Below are 13,547 nucleotides of genomic sequence, written 5' to 3'. Positions count from 1 at the left end.
AACATGGCGAACCCATTCTTAATGGATGATGATTTGGGGGGCGCTGATGCTGACGCAACAGCTAACCCGTTCTTTTCAAAACTCGATGGTGCAGAGAGCGTAGCGGAGATAACGGATAATCCATTTGGTGGTCAATCGAATCCTTTCGCTTTTGGAGATGAACCTGAAGAGGGTCCTGCACCTGCATCCGATATTGACCCAGCAATGAGTTTCTTTGGCACAACTATTGAGGCGGAAGATGATACGCTCAGTATTAAGTCCACCGCTGAAGAAGAAGATGAAACTTCTAAGCGAGGTCCACCGCCCAGACCAGTGCCACCGCTTACCCAGGAACTCATTAATACAGTTTCCAATCAAATGGAGGAGACAAGCTCAGAGTTGCTCGGACGCATACCGGCCACTCGTTCGCCAAGCCCTGTTTCCATGCGTGATCTACATTCGCCCAGCCCTACACCGGATTCAGGTTTGGCTGATCTTTTAGATGTGTCCGATAGTGCTTCGTCGAGCAATACGCAAGGATTTGACATGGACTTAACTAGCAGTGGTGGCAATAATAGTGCCGACAACCCATTTGGGGTGCCAACGGCCATTCCTAGCTTACATGGCGCCACACCAATGCCGTCACCGGCCAAACAGCAACCCCCGCGACCCCCACCTCCACGTCCTTTGCCACCGAGACCGGCACCGCCAAGTGGTATGCCAGCGCAACATAATCAACAGCCTCCAAGACCAACTCCACCAGCACCAGAGCCAGTCGCTCAGCCTGCTGAGCCACAAGATTCTGAGGACCTATTTGATATGTTTGGCACAACCAAGCCACCCAAACCTCCACCGCCAAAGACAAAGGAAGATATATTAAGTCTATTCGAAAAACCAACACAACCAATGGCTAAACCAGATCTGTTAAGCGATGATCTAGTTTTGGATTCTTCAACTGAAGCACCGGCTGATGAACAAGACAATGCAGGCGAAGATCCTATTTTTAGCTCAATGCTAACACGCCCTGATGAGAGTACACATGATATTACATGTCAACCGCAGGCGGCAGATCTAAACATATCGATGATAAATAACATTGAAAGAAAGGAATTAGTAATCGACAACACTAAACCGCGTGCCCCAACTCCGGATATTGAAATAACTACTGTAGAAGATCTGCCACGATCTGACGATGAAGATGAACCAGAACCAGAACCTGCACCTACAAAACCTATACCGCCAGTAGTCATTGAAACGGAGCCAAGTCCCGAAGGTGAAGAGGATGAGAAAGAAGAAATCGAAGCAAATAGTGCTGTAACTGCAGAACCCGCAGCAAATACATCGGTTGATTCCGATCATAGTCCTCCTACAGAATCTGCGGCAACCACACAGGCCGTGCCAGAATCATCGTTGGACGCTACTACCGAACAGCAAAATAGTGAGTTTGAACAAATGGATACAGGTTTGGACTTTGCACCCGCCAGTGCAGTGGCAAGTGGGGCAGCTTCTGCAAATCCTTTCGCTAGCCCTGATGAGGAAGAAGAGACCTATCCACCAACTTCTGTGGTGACGAATATTTTTGCAGTTGACGATATGGATGCTGCAGCAGTGACGAATATTTTTACTACAGCGACGGATACGATCACAACTTCTGCTGTGCCAATGAATATTTTTGCAGTGGATGCTGAACCAGAAACAGTGGCAGTCACGGCACCATCGTACACAGCTAATAATATCTTCGCCAGTGAACCGGATGAATTCGATGCTTTCTCCGCCAAATTTGATTCCGTTAAGAAGGATAATATAAGTATACTTGACGGCTTTGGTGGTGGTTCTGGTGCTGTCACACCATCGGGCGGAGATGGTGAGTTTCGTTTAGTAGGAGTTCCTCTTTTAGATCAAGTAAAAATAGCAATTTTTCTCCTTTTCAGCTTGGGGTGATAGCGCATTTGGTTCACCTGCTGCAACCACCAACGCCTTTGGCGCAACCGATGGTTTCGAAAATGAGGATGATGAGTTTTATGCAATGAAAGCACCCGTTCGCGCTGAATCTGTTGAGTCTGTAGATAAGGAATTTAATGTTGTCATCCGACCTAAAGGTGATAGCACAAACGCAATTGCACCGCAATTGGCACCACCACCGCCACCGGCGCGCGCGACCAGCGGTCAACTCTCAAGCGATACATCGCCTGCTGTTAACCCATTTGAGGATACAGGCTTCCCAGCCCCAGCTCAAAGTGGCGAAAATAAGGTCCAACGCACTGACTCCCAGGAAACACCACAAACACCGTTGTTCGATGAAGACGTATCACAGCCACTCGAAGATTTTCCACGTTTGAATTATGTCGGACCTGGTTGGGAAATGCAACTACGACAACCGAACAAAAAGAAAATAACCGGCCAGAGATTCTGGAAGAAAATCTTTGTGCGCTTGGTGATACAGAACGATGTGCCTGTCGTGCAATTGCTCAATCAGCCATCAGACAAGCAACCATTCCAAGAATTGCCCCTTCAGCCCTCCTATTCTGTATCCGAGATTGGCGCACAACAGTACGATCAGTTTGGAAAGATTTTCACCATAAAGCTACAGTACATATTCTATAAAGAACGCCCCGGTGTGCGACCAGGACAAGTGACTAAAGCAGAACGGATCACTAATAAACTTACAAAATTTGCACAATATGCCATTGCGGGCGATTACGAGGGCGTGAAGGAGTTTGGAAGTGATTTGAAAAAGTTGGGCTTACCTGTTGAACATGCGCCACAATCATCGCAGCTATTTAAGATTGGATCGATGAACTACGAGGACATGAAACAGTTCTCGGTATGTATCGAAGAGGCACTCTTCCGTTTGCCGGCGTTGCGTGAACGCGCGCTAACCTATAAAATGGAGGAGGTACAGGTGACGGCAGTCGATGAAATTGTTGTAGAGCAGGACTATGAGGGCAAAATTTTGAAACAAATAGCGCGTGTGCGCCTGTTCTTTCTAGCTTTTCTCACAGGTAACAAGAAGGAGAAACTAAAAGCAAACGCTAAGACTAAACCGATGTGCTAAATTTTCAGGTATGCCCACTATCGAATTGGGCGTGAATGATATGTGGCGCCAGGGCAAAGAAGTGGTGGGCAGACACGACATCATACCTGTAGCCACCGAGGAGTGGATACGATTAGAAGCTGTCGAGTTTCATAGTGTGGTTAATCAAGAGGAGTATGAGAAGACGCGTACAATTAAGTGAGTAATTTTGAATTTGGTTATTGTTTGTTGCTTTTAATTTATATTTTGAAAAAATAGGTTCCAGCCACCGGATGCGAATTATATAGAGTTACTACGTTTCCGCGTGCGTCCACCCAAAAATCGCGAACTTCCATTACAGCTCAAAGCCACTTGGTGTGTAACCGGCAATAAGGTCGAGTTGCGTGCCGATATACTTGTGCCGGGCTTTACTTCACGCAAATTGGGGCAAATACCATGTGAAGATGTCTCTGTGCGATTTCCCATACCGGAATGTTGGATCTACTTATTCCGCGTAGAGAAGCATTTTAGGTAAGATGGAGAGCAGTAACTAGAAATGAAATATATACAGGGTAGTCCATGGGTTGGTTTCTTTAAAAAAAAGAACAAAATTCAATTTTTCGCGCTATATTATTAGTTTATTTGTAATAGAAAACCTCCATATTATTTCTTTGTTGCTGTTGTTGTAGCAGCTAAAATATTTCCCATACATGTTCGGGGAGTGCTGTTGAAGTGACTGTCCTTGGCCGGATATATATAGTAAATCGGGGACGTTTCGCTAACGTAGAGCCGATTGTCGGGGTAACGAATTCACACGGTTGGCTCATTAATTCACGTGGTTGGCTCAGCTGTCTTCCCCGTACTCCTCGCATATCCTATTAACCCAGTTTTCCAAAGACTTTGGAGACGGTTTCTGGCTTTATCTCACGATTGGCTTGCTTGATACTCGCCTCAAGAGACTGAACCGTTAATGGATTATTCGGACAACATCGGGTTTTCACGGCGCTCGACAAGAAGAAGTCTAACGGCGTCCGATTCCTGCACCGAGGCGGCAAATTGACAGTGCCGAGACGGTTGGTAGATGATTACTGAACTTGGCGCGTAAAATATCGATTGTGGAGCTGAAACTAAGATTCGTTCAAGTCCATTTCTTTACTTCTCAACCACAAAAAATCATTTACCATGCCTCTGTTGGGCTCACCGTTGACCGAAATAGCGTTTCTAGCAGCATTTTCTAAGAGAAAGGGGCCAATGATGCCACCGCAGCAAAACACACGACAAACAGTCATTCTCTGAGGATACATTGGCCTCTCGATGATCACGTGTAGGTTTTACGATCTCCACATGTGGTAGTTTATAAAACAGCCACTGAGATCAAAATGCGCTACATCTGAAAATATGACTCTTTCAGCAAAATTAAGTTTGCAATGCTTCCGTTCCGGGGAGATATGATAGTGATTTTTGTTATCTTTTCTAGTGGGAAAGAGCTGCCACTGTCAAAAAAAAGCACTGCATATGTAACAAATGGGCTGAAAAGTCCCGGTCCTAATCAAGAAAATACGTTTTTTCTGTTCAGAATTAGATTTATTCATCAGCGCAATTTCCCTCAAAAATAACGCAATCATTTCAGGGCGGCTCTAACGTTTCAGTACTACTTTTGTAGAACGATTTATCTTTTGCCTCAAAATAGGACTCAGTTTCTGCGATTTTTATTCATACTCATTTGATTCAATCATTTTACACTTCAACTAACCGAAATTTCTTACCGTCGAGCATTTTTTTACCTGCGAACTGCCAGTAGTCGCTGGGAGTCAAATCTGGCGAATACGGTTGTCGAAGTACAACTAATATGGACGAAGTTCAATTCATGTAGTTTTGCTATTGCTCAGAATCATCAACACGATCTTGTTTTTGGTCAGCGGTGAGCAAACTCGGCATCCAGTTTGAACAGACTTTTCTCATAGTCAAATGCTCATGCAATATAAAGCCAACACGTTCTTTTGATATCTTTACGATATTAGCTAACTCGCGCAATTTCACTTTTCGATAATTCAAACCGATTTTGTGGATCCTTTTGATGTTTTCTGGTGTTACCTCCTCATTTGGACGTCCACTGCGTTGTGCATCATCGGCGTCTCTACGACCACTTTTGGAATAAGCAAACCATCGTTTTGTTGTTGTTTCTGATGGGGCGGAATCCCCATAACACTTTTCAAGCCATTGCTTCGCTTGAAAGGTATTTGTTCTCATAAAGAAGCAGTGTAAAATTAAAACACGAAATTCTTTTTGATCCATTGTTTTGAAAATAACAAAAGTATCGCCACTCTTAGCACAATAACTCACGAATTAATAATTAGAATATCATGAAATTTTATCAGCTGCCTTTTTAAGGTTAGTGCTAACTGAAAAACAGGTGAATGCAATAAAACTAGAGCCGTCTATGTGTTAGGGCCGGCACTTTTCAACCCATGTGTAAATACAGTCTGTGTCAGGAAAAAGGACCCGCGATTATTCATGAAGTATAAAAGATATGTATATAATTTTTTTTTACATGAAAGTGTGTACAAAACTACGAGTCGCAATTACTCTTCTTCATCCTTAGAACCAGCTTCTCTGCGTAGCTCGTCTACAAACAGGACTAGATTTTGCGAACTTGACGTACAAGTGGCCTTAAATCATGGACTGGTCTTCCGGCAAGATGTGGTTTTATAATTCCCCACACATTTTCAATGGGGGGGCGTCTGGGGACTGGGAAGGCCAGTCCAATACTGTGAAGCCATTTTCTTGTTTTGTTGTTTCTCTATGGGCTTTTCTGGGAGCAGTGGTTTTGATGATGTGGGACGGTAGGATAAGTTCGTCTCCTTCAGTCGACGTTCGATGGTGTTGATACTCACATCTACGCCCTTTTTAGCAAGAATTGTGCGGGCTTGGTTTAGTCACAAAGAAGGGTCCCGCTTAAAAAGTTGGACGATCACTTTATCCTGCTTTTTTGTCGTCACTCGTTTCAGACTGCGCTAGGAAAAGTCATCAAACCTTATACCGCTAATTCTACATCACACCAAACTTTTTTTGATTTTTTAATCAAATTTTGCAGCCGCGGCGTAAGATAATTTCGCCCCTTTCGAATGCGTGCATAAAAATAGCGCCTCAAAACGCTTCGTGTATTTCTCAAATTTCGAACGACACTGGTGCAACTAACTGACCTGAGTTAGCACCAGTGTCGTAGCCCTTGAGTGGGACTATTATGCAGCAAAAAGCAGAACGATATAAAGGGCCGATCTTGAATGTGAGCCACACCTAAACGTCAAGCTTTTTCTGCATTTCATTTGACATTTTTGAATTTCAGACTAATTCAATTTGAACCATGGAAAGATACACAATCGAGCAACGCGTTAAAGTTATTCAGGCTTATTATGAAAACGGGCATTCAAATCAAAACGGGCGTTCGAAGAAAATCGTCTTCAGTGATGAGGCACATTTTCACCTCAGTGGATTCGTCAATTAGCAGAATTGCCGCATTTGGGCGAATGATAATCCAAGAGGGATTGGCGAAAAACCAATGCACCCACAAAGAGTGACTGTTTGATGCGGTTTATGGGCCGGCGGCATCATTGGGCCGTATTTTTTCTAAAATGCGGCCGGTCAGGCAGTTACTGTGAATAGTGTTCGCTATCGTGAGATGATAACGAACTTTTTATGGCCCGAATTGGAAGATAGGGATGTGGACGATATGTGGTTTCAACAGGACGGGGCCACTTGTCACACATCTAACGAAACAATGGCTCTTTTGGGCGAAATATTTGATGGCCGAATAATCTCACGTCGCGATGATGTCAATTGGCCGCCAAGATCATGTGATTTGACACCGTTGGACTTCTTTCTTTGGGGTTATTTCAAAAGAAAAGGTGTATAGTACGTCGATAAGCCAGCAACAATTCAAGAGCTAAAGGACGGGATAATTCAGCACATTAACGGCATAGAATCGAAAATTTGGACCATCGGATGGAGGTGTGCCGCCGAAGCCGCGGCGGCCATTTGGCCGATATTTTGTTTCATACGTAATTCAGCCATACCAGGTAATAACCACCCTTTAGATAAGGAACTATTTGCATTTGGTGGTCTTTGGAGATGTGCTGCCGAGGCCGCGGGGGCCATTTGGCTGATATTTTGTTCCATACGTAATTGAGCCATACCAGTATTATCATAATAAAGAGAAATGACAATAATTTCCGAAAAAAATTGTATTTTATTCAAAATCAACACCGGCCCTTGAAACTTAAACACCCTTTATATCTTAAAGTTACAAGAAAAAACCGGTTCTTTTCTTCTGACACAGACTGTAGATCAAAAATAGATATTATATTAAAAACTTCTATCTATTCTTCTACTTATATGCAAATCTTGCTTACATTTTTAGGTATGGCTCTGTCAAGTCTGCCCACAGACGTACCGGCAAAATTAAAGGCATTGAACGCATTTTGGGTGCAGTCGATACGCTGCAAGAATCACTAATCGAGGTCACCTCAGGGCAGGCGAAATATGAACATCATCATCGTGCGATCGTTTGGCGTTGTCCGCGCTTGCCAAAAGAGGGACAAGGTGCGTTAACGATTTCAAAAGTTATAAATAATTTCGACTAAAAAATATATTTTCATATTTGATGTCACAATTTTTTAGGCGCTTATACTACACATCAATTGGTTTGTCGCATGGCACTCACCTCCTACGATCAAATACCGAGCGAACTGGCACCCTATGCCTTCGTCGAATTCACAATGCCAGCGACACAGGTCTCACATACGACAGTGCGTTCGGTGAGCGTACAGGACTCGGATGCCGATGAGCCACCAGAAAAATATGTGCGCTACTTGGCACGGCACGAATACAAGTAAGTTGCGATCTTTCTTCATTGCTTCTAACATTTCAATTCCACTAATACATGATTTTAAATACTCATGTTAACTTACAGGGTTGGCATTGAGACCACACACGGCGAATCCACAAATGCTTACTTGGCAGCTACGCGTCCGATACGTGAGGAGCCAGCACCCAAACCAGTGGCATCTCCAGTGCCACCAAGTGATTCGGATACAGATTCGAATTAAGAATGCGATAGTGCAGTTAAGGTATAGCGTACATAAAGAAAACTACATACATATATATATATACTCAAAATACATACGTACATACAGCGCATACATAGAGACAAAAAATAAGCCAAGGCCACTAGAATGATACTTGTTAATGTAGAAATAATTCATAAAAGCAGAAAAACCAAAGCTTAAAACATAAAGACCAAAAATCAAAAAAAAAAAAAAATTAATAATAAAAAAAGAAGTTGTTAAAAATGCATATACATACATACATACATACATGCATAGTTAATATATTTTGAAAAGTCAGTAATGCGGCAATATTTTGTTGAGAACACACACACACATACGCATATGCATTTCTAGAACCTTTGAGTTCGTTGTAAGTAGTTGATAACTCATAGAGAATCCGTGCATCTACTTAATATGTATACATGAGTAACACACAACTTAGCATAGCAGAAGGAACATAATGAATCATAAGCGTAAATTAAACAAAATTAAAGAAAAAAAGAAAGAAAAACGTAAGAAAATTATTGAGCTCACACTGGCAGAGGCGCTGAAGACCAACCACATCGAAGCAATATAGTATTATATGCTGCATATTGCGCGTAGTTAAAGGGTATTTAAAGGAAATTGTTATAGGACTTTCATAGAACAAAAGTGAACTCATAAAAAAAATTATTTGTTTGCTAATTGGATAGAAGTACATACTGTAAAGAGAGGGGTATATGAGACACACACCTACATATGTAAATTGCAAAACATACGCATGTCATACTCATACACACACACACATATTAGTTGACAATAAGATGTTGATGAACACGCAGCGTTTGTCGTTTCAGCGTTGCGCTCGCATACACAGCTGAATGTAACTGAATAAGTTACCCAATTGCTGACCTTAATATTTACTTATGTACGTACTTACTTACTTACTTACTTAATTAATTACTTATGCAAATATCAGGTATATTTATATAACTTAAACGCTTTAATTGTTATTACAAATTAATATCTAGAATGAGTATATTTATGAATCATGCATACATAAATACATACATATTTATTATAAGGTATTAGTTTATAGTTTTTCACTTCAATCAACAAACATACATATAATGAGTTAAAATGTTATAGGAGCACTTTACATATATATATATTTAATATTATATGTACTAGAGATGAAAATCCCGAAATTGCGGGACTACCTTTTAAGGTCCCGAAATTTCGGAATTACTTTTTAGGTTCTGGAAATCGTGGTATTTGCTGATAGTAAGAATCTCAATCCCCTCAAATCGGGGTTAGGGTATTTAAGTCCCGAAATGCGTAATGTTTATTGGTATTAGGAATCTGCAGCTCCCCATGACGGGATTCTAGTATTTTCTTATAAATCGAATTCGAAATCGAAAAATATATTGTAACCAAATAGTACCGGGGGCGTCCTCACGGGGCACTATGCGCGCGGTATATATGCGATGAGACTCGGACTCCTTTTTGTGGCAGCTATATTGAGGATGACGCTGCAGCATCTACTGCTTAGCTAAGATTTAAGCTTCATGGTTCTCACTTCTTTCCTACGCCTGCTGATATAGCAGACGTTGATATCAAAAATCTGATGAATTTCATTAGCAGCATAAAGCGGCTACATAGCCACAAATTAGTCACCGTTCGTAGTCCCCAAATGCCGCCTCTTAAAAAAGGTAATCCCGAAATTTCGGCATTGAGATTCCGGCACTTTCGGGTTTTGAAAAGATTAGCCGACATTATTTGTTTACAATCTCAAAATTTTCGGAATTTAAAAAAGATAACAAAATCCCGCAATTTCCCGGGATGCCCAAAAATCCCGCAATTGCGCGATGCTCGAAAATCCCGGCACTATTTGCTTGCAACCCCGGAATATTCGGAATTTATAATTTGTTACAAAACAAGAAATGAAATGGAAGAAGAAAAATATCTTTTTTAGCAAAAAGAAACTACATTGACCTCAACTTTTAAGCAAATCTGTAAATGTTTGAACGTTTTTGTTGTACTTTGAATATAAAAAGCAATACCTGTACAGATATATGCCTCTGTGGTAGAAAGTTGTACTGATTTACATAATTTTTATTTTAGCTTAAATTAATATATTTTTTGGTGGTTGAGGTAGGTTTCAAAATGCCTTCGCACTTACAACGACCGTCGTCTACTGTCGCGAGTGGTGTGGCCACTAAAACAATTCCTCCTCCTCTACTGGGGGGACTCCCTGTCCGGGACTACTTTCTGCATTACTTCGGGAGGTTCCAGAACGACGTTCATGAACTAGACCACTTCTATAAGCCCACGTCTGGGTTCACCATGCTTGTAGCCAGCTTCATGTTATAGGCTTGTCTCTTTTTGCTTCTGTCTGTGAGGCTTCGCTTTGTTGTACTGCGTCGAGGTCTATCTTTTTTAATTTAAATAGATATAAATATTATAGAAAGTATCCATGCATTTTCAAATGGACGATCCCCTAAACTTAGCATTGAAATAAAAAATCAATTTAAGAAATTTATTAATCCATTAACTGATTAATGTTTAAACATTTTTATGTGCTATTTAGAACAAAAAATTTCAAAAGTTTTTTATCTTGATTATTCAGTGTAATTTTTTTTTGAGAAACATGTAAAATGCTTCCAGTTTCTATTGTATAAAATAAAAATATAAATTTTACTCATTTAAGAAAGCTTTGCTACGGTGTGAGTCCCGAGATAACGTTATTACATTGCAAATATTCCGAAATTTCGGGATCAACTATCATCACTGATATAAAATACACAAATACACAGTTGCGTGCAACTAAATAGAAACGCGATATTTTGATCAGTTTCGACTACTTTGCTTTTTGTTTTTCAATTCTCATTTTTTATAAACTATTTTTATATACATTTCATTATACAGCAAATATTCATTTAAATCAAAGTGTAAAATTTTGTTAGTATTTACAAAAACTCGAAAAACTGCATTAAAATTGGGAACTTTGTAATCAGAATTTCTAAAATTTCAAAAAATTCAATTCTATAACCCATTACATTTTATTATATGAAGTGCAAGTTTGAAGCCGCTTCAAATCCTCTTTGATTTTTGATATTCTTTCCGCTGACAGTGTTAAGCATTTTAGCCATATAACGAACAATTTTCTGATTAATGTACTGTGTACGCAACTGTAGGTATTGGAATTTTTGTAGCAACTGTTGTTCTATGACACAGAACTGCTAAATTAAAATTTTTTGAAGCAAATAAAGTAGCACCTCTTACAATCTCGTATTTTGGAGTTAATTTTGCTAAACCGGAATTTTTGGAATTCTTCATAGCTTTTTTAGCATTTAAGTACAGAGTTTTACCTCGACGGAATGCTGAAGATTATTATTAAAAGAAATTAAAGTCGAATCTTTCATATTTAAGATGAGTAAAAAGCCCACATTGATCAGCTATTTCAGTACGCTCTTTAATTTCTCAGGCTCTCCGTTTATATTCAACATTTTCACGTTCGTTCTAGTCCCCATGTTTGATGTTTGAAGCATTCCTTTTTAAAAGAGTTGAAGAATATTTGTTTTGCATACACATCTAATTCTACATTTTGCAACTGGTGCAATTCTAGTCACTCACGTATTGATTTTTCGGTACTAGTGAGCGTACATACATATGTATGTATGTACATGAATACATGCCAAAAAAAATAATATGTTTCACATACGAGTTTGAATGTAATTTTAGATTTCATGGCTTACTAATATGAGTACATAAAAAATATATTTAACTATTGTTGTTTTAGTCACACATGAAGCTGGAGAAGAGAATTAAACAACAACACACAACCCAACGCTCTCATAATACGTTATAAAAATACAACTTTCTGCATGATCAAACAGGAGATCCATACATTCATACACACTTGCATACTATTCATTCCCATATACAGTAGTATACGCGTAAACTGTGTGAACATTGAGTTAGTGTACAATTAGGAGCATAAATATTAATGCAAGTCTCTCAGAAAGTGTGTATGCAAAAATAAAAGAGAAAAAAGCGCTATATAGAACTTAGCAGCGCACAATCACGCATCGGAATCTTAAAACAACAATATTAAAAAACAAAAATTGCTGTTCAAAAATAACTATCATTCATAAAAATTTGTGCTTCTTGCAAGAAACTTTGAAAAAAAAATGCAGAATTAATTAATGTAATTAAGAGCAAAGCTACATAACTATCATATACATACACACACACACAAGTACATAAGCAAATATGCTTACTGAAAATTGAGAAAAAAACTAAAGGCAAAAAAAAAAAAAACAAATGACAACACTCTGATAAACTCAAATAAACACACATAAAGCTGAATTAGTTTATTAACTAAAAGTTGTTGAAAAAACTATGAATAGAAAAAAATTTAGGCTTAATTGTAATTCGACGAATATTAAAATAAAAATAAAATAAAGCATTAAAAAATGATTGAGAGAGCAACTCTAATTGTATGACGTTTGTATTGAAAATAAAATTAAAAATAAAACCAAAAAAAAAAAAATTAAAAAAATATGAAAAATTGAATATTTAATAAATGTTTTCTTTCTTTCAAAATGTGCATGAACAAAATCAAGACTTAAAAAATATTATATATTATACATAAATTTGTGAACAAAAAATGGTATCTGAATGTTATTATTGTAAGACGAATTTAAGTGCAACCTTAAACGACTTTCAGTTCAAATAAAAATAAAGGAAAAATTCATAGCAAAAAAAACGAAAGAAGATTTATTAAATATCTACATTAGAAAAAAACCAAAATACTGAATATAAAATGTAAATTGAACTATGTTTTTTTTGTTTTTTGTGTTATGTATGTATGTGAAACAGATAGTGAAATTCCTAGAGCTTGATCTGGTCTGTCTGATATGTGCCGCAAAAAGTGATGGGCTGTGCGCTTTATGTGCACCAGTACAGTTATTAGTTATAAAACGCCGCATCTATAACCTCTTTTTTTGTCATTAAAACGCAATTACTAACTACTGTTACAAATTCAAAGCAATTTTTAGCCAATAAATTTGATCATGTTTGCTACCTTGGCTATTTTCATTATAAGTATCACTTCATCAAAAGAAAAAATTACAAAGCTATAAAATAAAAATTTAAATTAAAAATTATTTAACCAATGCGACTAATAAATAACAAATTCAGTCTCAAAAAAAAAAAAAATAATAAAAAAATAAAAAAAATCAGTACGTTCTTATTAATTATTAACATCTGTGATAAGTTAAGTCCTTCAAATTATGTACACAATTATTTTTCATATTATTTATTTCCTGCAAATATTTTCGTCTTTATTAATAGTTTGCCTACCTTCTAACATTTAACATTCTCAAGTATTATATAATTATGTAAAAAATTAGCATTCACGAAATCACGATATTCGAATCCATAAAAACATTCCCGATTAGAGTGAA

The 13,547-nt window shown here is 38.5% G+C and overlaps 1 protein-coding gene across 1 annotated transcript; it reads left to right on the top strand.

The window, feature by feature from the left end:
- The first annotated feature begins 3 nt into the window (after positions 1-3).
- On the top strand, positions 4-12,611 carry LOC128858070 (protein stoned-B). The gene is made up of 7 exons (XM_054094004.1): positions 4-1,843; positions 1,911-2,981; positions 3,043-3,211; positions 3,272-3,523; positions 7,410-7,591; positions 7,670-7,880; positions 7,962-12,611. Exons 1-7 carry the CDS (start codon positions 4-6, stop codon positions 8,095-8,097), a joined length of 3,861 nt encoding a protein of 1,286 aa, XP_053949979.1. The 3' UTR covers positions 8,098-12,611.
- The last annotated feature ends 936 nt before the right edge of the window (positions 12,612-13,547 follow it).

Source organism: Anastrepha ludens, chromosome 3 (genome assembly GCF_028408465.1).
Source record: "Anastrepha ludens isolate Willacy chromosome 3, idAnaLude1.1, whole genome shotgun sequence".
In the NCBI taxonomy this organism is placed as follows: Eukaryota; Metazoa; Arthropoda; class Insecta; order Diptera; family Tephritidae; genus Anastrepha; species Anastrepha ludens.
This window is presented reverse-complemented; position numbering and strand designations above follow the sequence as displayed.